This window comes from Ambystoma mexicanum, chromosome 14, assembly GCF_040938575.1.
Source record: "Ambystoma mexicanum isolate Mex_15411 chromosome 14, UKY_AmexF1_1, whole genome shotgun sequence".
Lineage (NCBI taxonomy): Eukaryota > Metazoa > Chordata > Amphibia > Caudata > Ambystomatidae > Ambystoma > Ambystoma mexicanum.
This window is the reverse complement of record NC_090940.1, coordinates 646,820,560-646,836,211: the sequence shown is the minus strand read 5'-3', so window position 1 is coordinate 646,836,211 and position 15,652 is coordinate 646,820,560. Positions and strand designations below refer to the sequence as shown.

Genomic DNA, 15,652 nt, shown 5'->3' with positions numbered 1-15,652 from the left:
AAATACAAATACAAATGATGCAGCGAGTCCGACCATGCCTTCAGGACTCCCGCCATTCCACACAACACGCACCAACACCCAGCCCAGCTCTGTGCAAACATTAAGCACCAACAAAAGCAATCCTTACAAATTCCCAAAACTTTCCATGGATAACAGCCTCCACACACTCTTGGGAAACAGGCACAAGGTTAAAGTTAGCGTTAATCAGAGCAATGCCGAAACAGGAAGATGCTGTCTGCTTCCCTTGGAGTTTGTGTCAAACTGCGAAACTCTATACAATTGCACATCATTGATTTTCTGGTCCGTCCTTGATTTTTGTGAGGACACTAGAATAAGGTCATGTTTTATAGTAGTGTGGGCCATGTTTCTGACAGATGTAAGACTGGTTTCAAGACCACATCTGCTCACCTGCAATTCACTTGAGACTTACATGAACATTCAGAGCTTCTGGTAGTTTGGCTCATGAACTTGTGGTGATGGGCTAATATTTCAGTCTATGCAGCTTTGAAGCATACTGCTCTTGGACTCCCTTTGGATGGGAGACTTGGTTTCCGGAATTTCATTGTAGCAGGAACTTGGAAATTCTTCTGGGAGGACAATCGCACTCATGCCCAAGAGGCCCAGCTGCCACACACCCGATCATCCAGCCACTACTGCCTGGACACCTGCACCCCCTATTCCCGTTACACCAAGGACGTCACAATTGCTTCCAGGAATGCAGAACCAGGCAGCATTTTGGGGTAAACCTGGTTGCCAGTCCTTCCCATCTTTCCACTGATGTTGCTGTAACTGTTCAAGAGTTCCACCAGAACAAATTCTCTCCAGCCAGATGTTGGCTTAGTTTTCAAGAGCGAAACAAAAGAGGTGATGGCTGGAAGGTTTAGAATAAATCTCAACCTCTGGCATTGCTCTGGGCAACCCTCCAGACCATCGCTCTTCACCTGTCAAGCCATTACAAAAGGGAAAAGACCATATGCAAATCAGGCTTGGTCCCACCCCCAAAGGGGGTAGTCCAGCCCGAACTGCTTGGTCACATCCCTTCTGCCCGAGACCACAAGCATCCCCAAACATGTTTCTGCCTTGTTGGGCATCATCAGTGAGGAGTAGCTTGGGTCTCTAGGCCCAGAAGGCACGGGACCCACGTCATCACCTTTCTATTTTGCTTTAGTTTTCAAGATGCTTAATATACAGAGATAAATACCTTGGACTTGCGCAGTAATGATATTAACTTCGTGAAACTTTCTGAGCTAGACCGAAAGAGAAATCTTCATAGCCTAAAGGATCCAAGCAGCAAGTTCACGTAAACTCCGCTCAATGAGTTGGGTTGAAGTTATCCCTGCAGAGAGGCTGTTCGACTTGCAGGCAAGGTTCAAATCCCTGCAGGGCAAACTCCGATCTCTTCCAAAAGAGGCATATAAATGGACTACTGTTTAATTAAGGTGTCGTAAGAACCGCACAAACGGCAATAACTCCTGTACTGTATAATATTTTCTAAGTACAATACGATTTCCTTGGTCAAGTCCTTTGCGGTTGACGAGACAAGAGAGAAACCTCATAACTGTTAATGGATGTTCGATGTGACCCAGAACACCAACTGTTCCTTGTGAAAAGGATGGGGTGCTCAGAAATGCATCCCCCACTTTTATTGGTGGGACATTTGATACAGAGTGAAGCAAGCATGGGGGACAGTAGAACACTGTGCTGGAGAGATAAGTGAAAAAAGAAATAGCGAAAACTGGAGTTGGCTGACCACTAAGAAAACAAGAACCCCCCCCCCCCCCGGAGCCCTCGCGAGAGCCATAGAATGGCAGCAGGCAACCTTGGCGTCAGTCAAAATAACAAATGTTTTAGCACACACCATGGAGAACACTCCGCTTTTTGGAACTCGAGCTGTGAACCATTCTGAACGCCAAGTTCTAACCTGCAAGTTTTAGCCTAGGCCATAGGTCTTGGTTCTTCCTCTTCCGTCAGCGGGATCTGCTAACAGTCTTACCCAAGGGTTCAGGTGTATGGAAGAGATGCCAATTTCGTTTCCCCCATAATCCAGGGTCCCTTACCCACAGCCTGTTCTTCCTCTGCCCTCTGTAGGATGTCGAGGAAGGATACTGACACAAAAAGGTGGCATGGTTTTGGTTATAGACTTGTACTTCGCTGCCACAAAACGAATACTAAAAGGGTCCGTCAGATCAAGTAAATTCCACCATCCTGTGTCACAGCCAACTTTACTACACTGAAAAAGTAAACTAACCGAAAGTTCCTTCTTTAAGGAGAATGGCCCTGCATCTTGGATGGAGCTCAACACAATGTTCTCTCAAAACAAAAATACCCGGGGGGGGAGTGAGGGGGGTGACTCCCTTCCCCGGGTTACTTAATGTTCCCCACAATAAAACTGGGGGGGGGGGGGGATGACTCCCTTGCCCTTGTATGGTGTGGTGTGGTGTGGTACAATTCACAACAAGGCCAGGGGGGGGGGCTTCTTCACCTCAACTCTCAGTGCAGGACCAAGGTCTGCTTGGTCTGCTTTGGCACTGTTCAACTCAAGGGCGGAGGGGGGAGAGAAGATTCCCTTCCCCTGGTATCAGTTCTTTCTCACTGCTTCCAGTTTCATTCACACTTTGCCACCGTCAGTTGTTTTCAACAATGCCCCAAATCCTGTTAGTATCCCAGACCCTTCTCTGGGGTCTCCTCTTGACCACAGATGAAGAGACCCTCAAGAGTTTTGCTCATTCACGTTGGGGTCCCAGACCCTTCTCTTGTACCTAGTGGACCTATCTCTGCCACTATAATGAGGAAGACTTCCTCTATGCTTTGGTTTATTTCTATTGGGGTCCCAGACACTTCTTGCATTGCCAGTGGTGTCCTCTTTCCCACTTATCCCAGACACTTCCCTCATGGCCAGTGGCCTTATATTTCCCACTGTTATGGTGGGCAGGGCCCCAGACCCTACCCTGGTAGCCAGTGGGCTTCTCTTCCCCACTGGTAGGAGCAGGTGGTGGTTGGATGCACACTCAGCCCTTCGGAATGCCTAGTGTGTCCTTGGTTCCTCTTCTCCCCAGGTCGGCGACCAGACTTTGGATTCCCCGCACCAAATGCTCTCCGTGTCAGTTACTTCTCCAAGCAGTCGCTGCAGCTGAGCTGAGCTTTCGGAGTGACCAAAACTGTTGTCCTTTGTTTGGCTTTCTGCATTCTAGCCCCATTCTTGAGGGGAGGACTGTCAAAGTCCCTTGTTTCTTTGACAGGTTGATCTGTATGCCTCCTCAGGGCCACCTCGTCTTAGTACCAGTATTGGGAGCAGTCTTTGGGTTTTCTGTGTTCTTCCTCATCTTGGTGTTGGCCATTTATTTATTTTGGATTACAGTAGTATATGGTTCAAGAGGTTTGGGGATGGAAGGATGGGCTCGAGAATGTGGACACGTTTTATTATTCGCTGGGCTAACCCCAAGATGGTCACCCTTGTCCCCCAAGGACGGAATCCCTCCTCACAAGGTCCTCCTAAATTTCAACCACACCTAGGGGAACTATTGGATAGCGGTCTCACCTCCCTACCTTCATGAGAAGAGCTCCCCCCAGGGGAGAAGTGACACCACCTTGTGAATCATACCTTAGACTTTACAAGCATGAGTTGGCACCAACACCGGAGCTGCTCACCCAAGCCCAAGACTCCGGTTTAGATGGATGAAGAGAAAGTGCTGGGGGGGGGTAAAGGAGAAAGCTGTGAAAGCGTGAAAAGAGCAGTAGAGCAACACCGAGATAGTGTGCCTTTAAAGACACACAATTCCTTAAAATAGGAGAAAATCATTGGGCAGCTTCCCGCTCTGCCTTTTCTAAATCTGGGGCTCCTGGTAAATCTTTGGAGGGGCTGGAAAGCCCCCACACCTCCTCTATGAGAAAAAAGAACGATGCAATAGGAGGCCATGGCCCAGTCAATACTAGTGCAGGGTGAACTTGCTCAGTGATTTGCCCAATCCTCAGCATTTTAGGTATTTTTGTTCTCACAAACTTACCTTTTCCAGAGACTCAGCCGGGACATTGATTGTCACCTGCGAGTAAAGCGAATGGCACTGCAATGGAGGGCATGCTTCTGCCACTCTACGCTCCCCCAGAGTGCCCTGTAACAGGCCACCTGTTTTACTGGCGCTGGACAGGTCCTTGGAAACACCAGATTTTCCTTTTACAGTATATTCTGTAAATAGAAAGAAAAAGAAAAAAAAGATATATTCTTGGGCGTGAGGGTGGCCAGGGGGGGGGGGGGCAGTAGGGAGGGTGGAGGGAAGCGTTTCCCTCCATGTAACCGCGTTAAGCCATTCGACCCTTTAAGAGGGAGATAACCAGCCAGAAAGCATTGTGGCCTCCATTCGCCATCTACTTATGGATAGTTTGCTCCAGGGTCAGAGGTTCCACTAGGCGCTACCCTTAGAAAGGCTTTCCAGCTACAGTTCCTACCATCACCTTGACCAAACCGATCTGGTGAATACCCGGTCAGGGATTCCACCTGCTCCCCAATATTTGTAGAGACGCAGTTTTAAGTGAGGTGAAATGGCGCTGCGGAGATTGCAGCGTGTGACGAGATATCCCCCAGTCCTGCAGGAAGCTAGGAACGTGCCCTGCTCTGGTCTCAGCAGCACCCAGTGGACCACAGAGTCTCTACACATCTCAGGACTGGTTTGCCATCTGCGCGTCAAAGACTCCGGTTGACGGTCAACCAGAGCACAGGATGGGCTGCCTATCCTGAAGGTCATGCTATGCTTTGGCGTGCTGCAGTAGACAATCCTCGGCCTTCCCTGGGAAGAGAAACTACATGGGAGTTAGTCCTAATGCCCTGGGGCGCTTTGTGTGGAAGAGCCCCACACCATCCCTTCTATAAAATCATCATTCAGCTCTCAGCGCTTGCAAGATGGCAAGCGAAGAAGAAGAACATACCAGCACATGAAAGATTTTTTGGAAGCAAAAGAACGGAAGGAGTTTTAGAAGAAAAAAAAAACTAATTCTACAAATCTAGAACTGAGAAGGTCTCATTTAGGTTTGTGGAAGTAAAAACAGGCAGCATTTCAAATACCACTTGGTTTAACTCGATATTGTATCTTGCAATATTCCTAGGAATACTGCATTCATAAACTTTGACCGTTTAAGAGGTGAAATAACTCAATCGCTCTAATCTTCATCTCCTCCCAAACCATACCAGAAGAAAAAAATTTGATGGTTTTGCCCCTTAAAGGGTTGCGCTAGTGCATCCCCACAGCCTCTCGTGTCTATATTACTAATAACAGCATAAGGTGATTTGAACTAACACATTAAAGAGGGACAGGAGGTTTAATATTTCTGGTGCTTTACAATTTTGAAAGTAAATTTGGGGCAAGTGGGGACATCAACCAATAGGAAACAATGGCATTGATTAATCTGGTTATGTCCCAATTGTATTATAGGTCAAATGAGGCCATCACTGGTCATGTCCCGATGTGTCTTGGATTTCCCATGGCATATGCAAGTAAAATTAAAACTGCAGAGCGGGCTGTGCACACCGGTCAGCTCTGCAGGAGAGGTACTCACCCTCCCCACTGTACCCTCGTATCCCCCAGCTCCCTCCACAAACATTAAAAGCAAATGGGAGTGAGTGCAGCAACAGCAGCTGCAAGTTCACCTAGACAGCCTTGGACTCACCGGATGTGGTGAAGCTAATGGACATGGTTCCTCAATTCCTTACCCGGGGGTGCCTTTAATCAGATATTCCTCAAATGGAGTAATTGGAGTAAACCTCTGTGCACGTGACCAGATTGTACAGCACCATTCCGTAACAATTAAGGATTCAGCCCACGTCACAGATGAGTCCACACCACCACCAGAGCCCAAGCCTTACATCCTTGGCCAGAACTTCAAAGCAAGTGACATTCATGCAGCGGCCAAAGTGTCTCACCACACCAACTGGCACGTGATGACAAATCTACCCAACCACCGGAGAGCCCAGGCCACGTCTCATCAGACACTGGCTTTAAATACCCATAGAGTATTACCCAACACCAACACAGAGCCCGGGCTCTCCTATCCTAAAAGCATCAATCCTAAAAGCATCAATCCTAAAAGCATCAATCCTAAAAGCATCAATACTTAAACAGTGACCTTGCGCTCCTCCCTCTAAAACCAAACCCAGCCCATCCCTTGCAGGCCCCAAGGACTATGCTGACCCGGACCATAGCTCTCAATCCTACTAGTGCACTCACCCATTATATTCTCTGCCCTCGCCACCATGGCAATGGCCCCCTCCACCCCTTAACAACCACTCTTTGCCCCCTCGCTCAGCCGATTACTTTCTCCTACTTTTCCACTTAAAGTCACCAAAATATGGGACATTTTGTCCACCCTTCTAGCTCTCCCCATGCCCCCCCCCCCGTCTCCATTACCACCGCCTTCCATGCACTCTCCTCTCCAACTCGCTTCTACTCATCAAACGCTCTGCCAAGCCATCCTGCACACCAATTCACTCCTTTGCACCCAAAAGAACTTGGAACCATCATCCATGCTCACCTCTTTGGCTTATTCAGACGCCTGCCTCAAATGCTATCTTTCCAGCCTATTGCAAAAAGGACAGTCATTCCTCACCTAAGGAAACCAAGAGCAAGGAACTCCCCCTCAAACCCCTCCCCCCGTTCCTTCCCTTCCACCCTCACAGAAACTTGGGCTGTGATAGGACGAGCTCCACAGCAGAGTCTAATGAGGAAATAGTTCATAATGTGTAACCTGTGAAGGCCATAGCCATTTAAAAAGAAAGATGAGAGCAAGTTTAAAAGGATTAACTTGTAAACCCATAAAATAGGCCGATTGCAAATCCCATGCAACACTTTATTCTGAAATTGCTCAGCGAGAGCCATATGTTGTATGAAAGCGGCGGGGGGTATTTATAGGTGTTCAGTACAATCTGAAATGTTCTATGGTTGGGTGACTAGTCAAAACAGTCCGTGCATTCTACACTGAAAACATAACTTCCACAAGCCAAATTCCAATGCAAGTCATTAGACGCATATTAGGAAGCACACCGTTAGCAGCCCACAACACCATATCTACAAGGGAAGCAAGCGATTGGAAACTTTTTTTATTCTAGCATGTACTCGTGTCATACAGGGGAAAGCAAAAGGGTTGCATCATTCGGAAATGTAACTTTACGTGCAATTTAAAAATGTTTAAAGTATTGTAATATTGGCCAATAAGTGGCAGAAGTGAAATTAGCAGACCAATTGTACTTTAGAACTTAAATAGATATTTAATAGATTATGTAAATGAGTGTGAGGAATAGTGAGATAAATGCATGGAAGGTCATTGTTTTTATAGACAGCGGTCCGATTTTATGAAATTGCGTTTACTAAACTCTGGTTTTTCTCAATTTTCCCTTTAATTCTTTACTTAAATACATTCGAGTGTGGTAAAACCACCTGTTTCTTGCCCACAATTGTGGGGGTGGAGGGCTGCTCCAGTAAAGATTCAGGGGCAGGGGGGAAGAGGCCATCAGACTGCTTGAGGCAGGGACCCAGGGAGAGGGGCAGCACCCCCCGCAGACATGCAGCGATGACCGGCACACCACTGAGAAGGACAGAGAAGCCGCCATTATATGTGGTCAAGAGGCAATCATTGCAGGGCCATCCGAAGATTTTGGCATACCTGCGAAACCAGACAGGAACCTACTAGACCACAAGAGACTAAAGTGAGAGAAGTATCCGCCGTCCCCAGGTCAAACTACCTTGGGGAAACCGGAAACCAAACCCCAAAATAGGAACATGAACTTACCTCACTGGGCTGTCATGGCCATTCTGCGGCAACCCTGCACGAAAATGCATGCCTACTTCTTATGCCTTTACAGCACCACAAAACCAACACACATACACCCACCCAGATGGGGGCAAGGAGGACAGATCAGCCAGGGATAGAAGACAAATTCCCAGGAAGGATGGGAAATAGAAGGGAGCAACAGGAAGCAAGAAGTGGGGGTTACTCTGTGGCGTCAGTGGTGGAGGATAACCGAGAGAGGAAGAGGGAAAAAGGAGCGGTGGATCACTGAAGCGAATTTTGGAGTAGGTGCAGCATTGGCTAAGGAGTGGAAGTGTTTCTGTGGTGCGAGGGTGCGTCTGGAGAACGAGGAGGACAAGTGTAAGGAGTGTTTGGGAAGCAGATGCATGGAGTACAAGGAGGGTGTTGGAGTAGGCGGTTGGATGGGGGAGTAAAATGAAAAAGGTTGGAGGCAAGACCTACGAGGAGTGAGAACATCAATGGGTCAGGAAGAATGGAGGGACGAGTGAGGCAAAAAGTAGGGAAGGGATAGCGTGAGACCGGGCCGAGCAGGTGGAGTCTTGATCAAACTGGGTATTTGTATGGCATAAACCCAAATCCCAGTAGAACACTAACTCCTGGATAGAGTAAAGAGGGGGAGGAAGTCCCTGAGCGAGCCTTCGGTACCAAAGGCAGCTATGCCTTTAGATCTTCAGCACCAGAACAAGACGGACTTTAGACAGTAGATGTTCAACCTATGAAATCTAATCCGTGGCGAGACAGACAAGACGTAGAGAGAGACAGAGTGCCCTAGGGCCCACAACATCTATAAAAACCCTTGAACCATCTCCAAGACTTGGAGTGATTCCTGTGCTACTTGTCAAACATGTTGCCAGACATATAGCTGTACAATGACCAACAGAGGCCAGAAATCATTTAATCACATGATGTATAGAATTAGCATTACAATTGAGAGGAGCTTTAAAGTGTGCATTCTGGTTATACATACCATTGATCAGATCAGTTACCAGACTTGATAAGAACACATTCTTAATAATGAAATGTTTAGATAATTTAAAAAAAATACTATTTTCCAAAATTTCCAAATTGAGGATCACATACCTCTTGTTACACTGGGAGGAAGTTTCTGCCAGTTCAGCTTCTTCATTTTCAGTGTTGGCCGAGTAGCGCTGCTATAGTAGGCATTTCTTGCAGATCCCAAGGTGTAGTCCACACGTGCAACCACAATGTCACCATTGCTTGACCCTGGAAGTGGTGGGGGCCGTGGCGACCCACCAAACATGCCAGGTAGCGGAGGCGGTGGAGGCGGCCCACCAAACATGCCAGGCGGTGGAGGTGGCCCACCAAACATGCCAGGCAGTGGAGGAGGTGGTGGTGGTCCAAATATGCCAGGCAGCGGAGGAGGTGGTGGTGGTGGTGGCCCACCAAACATGCCAGGCAGTGGAGGAGGTGGTGGTGGTCCACCAAACATGCCAGGCAGCGGAGGTGGTGGTGGTGGTGGTGGAGGAGGTCCACCAAACATGCCAGGCAGCGGAGGAGGTGGTGGTGGTGGAGGAGGTCCACCAAATATGCCAGGCAGCGGAGGAGGTGGTGGTGGCCCACCAAGCATGCCAGGTAGAGGTGCCAGTGGTAACACACCAGCCTCGCCAGGCAATGGAGGAGCTGGTGGAGGCAAAGCGGCCATGCCAGGCAGTGTTGGAGGTCCTTTAATTTCATTTGAAGGGGGCGACGAGGGTACAAAATCATGTTCCTTTGTGGAATTTAAAGCAGCTGGTGATTGCGCCATTGTGATTTTCTCAGAATCTATCAAAGGTGGAGCCTTTTCCCGTGCAGTTCCCTCACTGCACTTTTCAGTCTGACTACATTTATTACTCGTTTTGACTTTCCCACCCTCGCCTGCATTCTGAAAGTTCTTTAGAACGGTAATTCTTTCCATAATTTTCTCAAGGGTGATTTCTTGCGCTACAAAAAGGACCAAATAAAAAAGTAAAAAGTCATTTATTGAGTTTTATTCGATATTGCAAATATCTATTTGTCCATGTATATTACTATAAAAACATTTAAAGTTAAATACAATTTCTCGATTTGTATAATAGTCCAGTACATATCGCTAGTCGTTAATGCTCAACATTTTGCATTCTGCATATCCCAGCTTTATAAATGTAAAAAGCAACAATAAATGTCACATCTTGGGGTGCAGTTGTCAAACATAACTTTTCAGCTTCCCAGAATCTGACACATTAATTTTTTAAACTATTTTGGAGGAACCCACATCGGATGCCCAGGTGCACAGGACACAAACAGTAGAGGGGTGGTTTCTTTTGCATCTTTTGGAAACTGACCCACAAGTGAAGTCCCCAGTTGCAATTTCTAATAAACATTAGGAGCAAAGGGTGCTTGGAATATGTTGGAAGTAATTATCATAGCCTTCTCATTTTCCTCCGTATACATCCTCTTGCTCCTGTGACTTCAAACCATTTACTAAAAAGACTAAGTTACAACACATGAGATGCTTTTACTGTTCAAGTGAATTCTGCCCGGGTGCTTCCAAACCTCACCCAAACCAAGTTTGAGGAGTAAGTCTTCCACATCACAGGGCAAGGCCAACCCTCCAAGACTCGGAATCTCACACATTAAGATCAATGGTATAAAGATGAATCTGGCTCCGCGAATAAACTATATTCTGTCAATGCTATCAGTCAAGATACCACGTCACTTCTTTAAAGAAATAGATAGAATTTTTCAAAAATTCATCTGGAATGGGAAACCACCATGACTTGCAATTTGGAAATTACAGCTTCCGTTGAAGTTGGGTGGGATGAACTTGCCAAACTTCATCGATCACCATTTGTCATTTTCAACTCGCCATCTCTGCAAGATCGCTGATTTGGATAATGAGAGTTCACATTGTTTGGCTTGCGGGTGTAGTGTCGTATCCCAGTTGGCTCCAAAGGCTCTGCTGACTATCAAGAAAGTCAAATCCAAAAAAGTGAAACCGTTTAACGAGTTTTTTGCAGGATTGTTGGTGTGGAATTTCCAAAAGCATGAATGCAGATCCATACCTACACGTGGATGCTTCCATTTGGCTCAACCCGTCCCTGAAACATCAAGGTAAAATGCTTTTTTGGCACGAGTGGTTTTTGGCTGGCATTAAATATCTTCGTGATGGTAACAATTGGATTTCATACACACAACTGAGTCAGACCCATAACATGGCGGATTGTTCCTTCGTCGATTACAGGAAATTGAAAACTATTGTAGTTAACTGCATTGGTGTGCCACAATTGCCAAGTCAGAACGCTGATGGTTAGCTCTGCAGACATGTTCGACTGCTTTTCACTCGGCTGCTATGATGTATGGCTTTCTGAAAGCTCACCGTCAAGGCGATCCAAGGTTGCCAGGCATTTGGGCAGAGGCGCTGGGAGAGGAGATTGATTTACGATGTTGGCGACATTGCTGTGTGAATACTCGTTTGGTGAGTCTAAACTGGGGCCTCAGGGCTTCTCAAACAAAAATTCTCTTTAGTTCGTACTGGACACCTGTATGGTTATTCAGGAGACAACGCTTGATATTTGCTGGAAATGCAAGGGTGCAAGAAGCTCCTCAGTCATTTAATTTGGTTTTGTGCAAAGACAAGAACTTTTAGGAATGTGTATGTGAAAGACTGGGATTGGTTCTGAATTGTGCAGTCCCCATGTCGGCTTCTTTGATGATTCTGGGAGATCTATCTAGTCTGGAGGAGCTCACTTTTGGCAAGACAACTTGGTTGCTCCGGGCATGCATGGTCGCAAAGAGAATGATATTGAGGTCCTGGAAGTCAAGCAGCTCCTTCAATATTGACGAGTGGGTGGATGAGCTGCTCACAATATCAACCTATGAGAAAGCCATCTATGAGAATGCAGGTGACCTAGATAAGTTTGAGGACGTTTGGAGTAGTTTCCTTGAAGTCTACGGTTAATGTAGACCCTTTATTTGGGCTGCTGAGTTTCTGTAATTGCTTATATTTCTTTGTTAACACGTTTATATTTTCTGTTTTGAATTGTTGCATGCAACCTTATTATTTGGTCAGTAGGTCTGTTCATATTATTGCATTTTGGTTCCCTTTCTTTATTCTATCTCCTTTTTCTTTCTCTTTCCCCCCCGCCCCCCCTCTACTTTGGGATCTTTTATGGCTATTGTTGGGTATTTTACTCTTGTTAAACATTTGTTAAACTCAATTGGATTAATTGTTTTTGTTTTAATTTAACTCTGATGAAATATCATATTCTGTATGTTTTATTGGAATGAATAAATTTATTACACCGAAATCTCCGTAAAAGGGCACCTTTACTCTTGGAGTACGGGATTGGGCTGTAATCGAATCTCATCAAGAACTGGTTTCATGACAACCAATTAACCAATATCCTTCCAATCAAATTCCAAAAAGGAGTAGGTTACTGGGTGCAGATTTTGGTCAAGTCAACGTGCACTTTAAGAATGACGGTCTCTAACACATCAACTTGTTGTACTGCAATGGCCTCAGAGATCAGGACCATAGATTGTAAAATGACAAGCAGGCCACGGGTCAAACCAGGGAAGAGGCCACCACATTCTTACTAAAAGAGTGAATACATCTCAATAAAGCACGACAACTTGTGGACAACACCATGTAGTGCATGATCAATACACCTCAATGCCCACATAGAGTCAGTAGGTTATTAGCACTCAGCTGGAGTTGTGCACAGATGGGATTGGTCAGAGTTGGTTTTGCACAGATGGGATTGGTCAGAGTTGGTTGTGCACAGATGGGAGAGTTGCTTATCATTTGAGCAAATTAATCTTCTGTGTGCTACGTAAATGAGTCAATTCCTGTAATCAGTAAGAGCCAAGATCAGTGATTGGACTTAGTTCTGACTTTATTCCAATGCCCATATATCATATTTCAAAGTTTAATGCCCATATGCCAACACGTGTTTCAACCGCGTACTGATCTTTGTTAGGGCTGGGTTAGCAAAATTAGACTACTCTTTGTAAATGGTGTCGAAATCTGAAGTAGAATATATAGTTATGGTCCAAACTTTTTATTATGTAATGAGTTTCTGTCCGATTGGTCTTGTAGCTCCAGTTTCGAGAGCTCCTGGATCATAGGAGACCCAGCTTGTTCAGCGTCCCGCGTGCTTTCGCCAATGTAGCTCTGCACTAATTTCTCCCACCATTTCTACTCAACAACAACCCTAAATTCTCAAATTAATCAACTTCTTTGATTTCTAGCCTGTTTTAACAACTTTAAAATGGTACAACCTCCTGCTATATGAACCAGAGTTTTGTTTTTGGTGTCGTAATCGGACTTTCCTGTTGGATGGTATTTTTTATTCATGAGGTTTTTGATATCAATCTGGGTCCTCTGGAAAAAGCAGGACGTGGTAAACTCTGCATTTAAAGATGGGGCATGATCCCTGCATCATTGGTGTAGAAGGCAAAACTAAGTAGGGGACAAAACACGTCTCGCTCTCGTCCCAACATGAAAGCATTTGGTTAGTTCAATCGCCAGGCCCTCTCCACACAGATGCAGTCTTCCCACTCCAGAGTGGTGAGTGCTTTTAACAAACCCAACGGGAGATCAGAATTTTTTAGCACTCTCGCAGCTCACCCTTTGGTATACCAACAAATGTGGTTTTTAGATTTATAATTTAAAATATGAAAGCACTGCTTTTAGAATTCTAGCTCTTCCAACACGGGTGCGTTCATTCCACTCAATATCTTATACAGGGGACCAGGTCTCGGCACAACTCTATTTTCTGACATCAAAGTTAAGATATCTGAATAGTTTCCCCCCCCCCAAGCTTACATCAAATGCAGAACACATAAATACCACGTAAGGTAAGCAAATGCAGAAGTCATGTTGTCGTAACGACTGGCAGCAGCTTTTGGAACCAGTTGCCTGAAGGACCATCTGCATGGTTTTGAACTGTTGCAAAACAGATTTTTCCCTTTATTTGTGTTTTATAACGCACTTAATACCAGAGTTCAGTTTCTGAGCGCGGATCCGGGATTTGAACCTCTGTTACTTTGCGTGGTCTTGCTTACAAGACCATCACGTTGCCTCTGTGCTTCTTCGTTCATCGATTATTAAACCAACACAGGCCAGAGAATACCACAGAGTGCTGTGCCACTAAATCTGCATTGGCTCAAAACAGAATCCAGGTTTTCAGGGTGTGAAGGTCCCCCTCTAGTGTCACACACCCACTGCGCAGTGTTGCAGGCCTTTTGGGGCATTTATTGAGGGACCAGGACCGAGTGCTGCTATCTTTTCAGGATTTAAACCACTTTTGCAGTTAAAATGGCTCCGGTGGAAAAGCCAGAAAGCAGGAGAGCAGCCAACAAAAGGCACCCTCCACTAGAAGTTTCATTGTGTTGTCTTTTTATAGGTTTATTCCTAAAGGATTTTAAATCCAAGTGGTAAGACGCGAGAGAGAGAGACACGCGCGCTTGACTGTCCTTTAAGTGTAGGCAGGTGTGAAAATTAGTGTACAAGATTTTATTTAAAAGTGTTTGTGACATTAAGTATTTATAATGTATATATCTTTTGTGGTTTTACATTAAGGGAGGTCTTTGATTATTGTGTTTAGGGGGCATGTATGTAAACATGTTTTCAGAAAAGAAGGGAATAAGGATTGAATGCTTTTTGTATTTCATGAAATATTTGACAAAATGTAATTATAAAATGGATGGATTCTGCAATGAAAGGGCAAAAGAAGACCAGAGAGTTAATACAAGTGAATTTATAGGATTTCATTCAGGCACGAGTAATGCGAGGATAAACTGATGCGGAAGCACCTCTCAATGATTTCACTTTACGGACAACCAGTGGAGGAACAGCAAACTCAGCCAGTGGAGGAACAGCAAACTCAGCCAGTGGAGGAACAGCAAACTCAGCCAGTGGAGGAACAGCAAACTCAGCCAGTGGAGGAACAGCAAACTCAGCCAGTGGAAGAACAGGGGAGAGACATTGCTTAGTTGCAATGGAAATTACAATTCCTAATGGAAAGGAGCGGATGGGAGTAGAAGAGAGTGTGATGACAGATTGTGGATTTCTTAAATTTGAGATTGGGGAGGGGTGAAGTATGTTCTGAGATATTTGGACAGGTTTTCCCTGTTCAGCTGGACTTGCTGTTTCCAGGGAGTTTTTTTTGTGCATGTGAAATTCAAAAAATGAAATGGATTACTGAGTAAATAAATGTATATCACTGTATGCAATATAATTAGGCACGCCTCACGAAGGAGAGATAAGGGGGGTGGATTTGCCTACTTTTTAGATGTGTGCAAGCTGGCTACATGATTAACAGCCATCAAAGGGAGGATAGAGGGTAAAGGAAAGATCCAGTTGGATCGCTTCACCTTTAAGCATTAAATGCAAAAACAAGGCAATACCAATTATTAGCATTCATGCAAATGCTTTAAGGGTGGAGCAAGTCATTTCCGTAGGCCAGAGTTTTTAAAGCTGCGGCCAAACGTTTCTGAACTAAAGCTCATGATCCCTCAACATTAACTATGGTAGCTGAGGCAGATGTGAGTTGTGGTACAACACAGATGAAAAGCCAAAGGTTGCACAGCCCTGCCATAGACCGATACATGGATCGGTTTTCTGACCCTTCCCTAGATCAAAGTTTAATGATAACCCTTGGGCTTATAGGTGCGTGGATAGAACCAGTATCCTTTGACCAGGTTTGTTGAATTATATGCCACTGCCACTTTTTAAAAAACTGCCTCACAACCTCCAAATAAGATCTACACCCACTTAAAGAAAACAAGTGGCCAGACTGCATCACCAAGAAAGGTGGAAAGGCGTTGGGCTGAATCCCAGGCTCACAGGGTCGGTCAACTGAAAACGGTGGAAGAA

At 45.5% G+C, this 15,652-nt stretch overlaps 1 protein-coding gene across 4 annotated transcripts in view; it reads right to left on the bottom strand.

The window, feature by feature from the left end:
* The window catches only part of INF2 (inverted formin 2), a 220,202-nt gene that overhangs the window by 49,529 nt on the left and 155,021 nt on the right, over positions 1-15,652 (bottom strand). For all 4 annotated transcript variants that reach the window (XM_069638142.1, XM_069638144.1, XM_069638145.1 and 1 more), the window contains exon 8: positions 8,875-9,735. In XM_069638142.1, the coding sequence (XP_069494243.1) occupies positions 8,875-9,735 (861 nt within the window). The remainder of the gene's footprint in view (positions 1-8,874; positions 9,736-15,652) is intronic.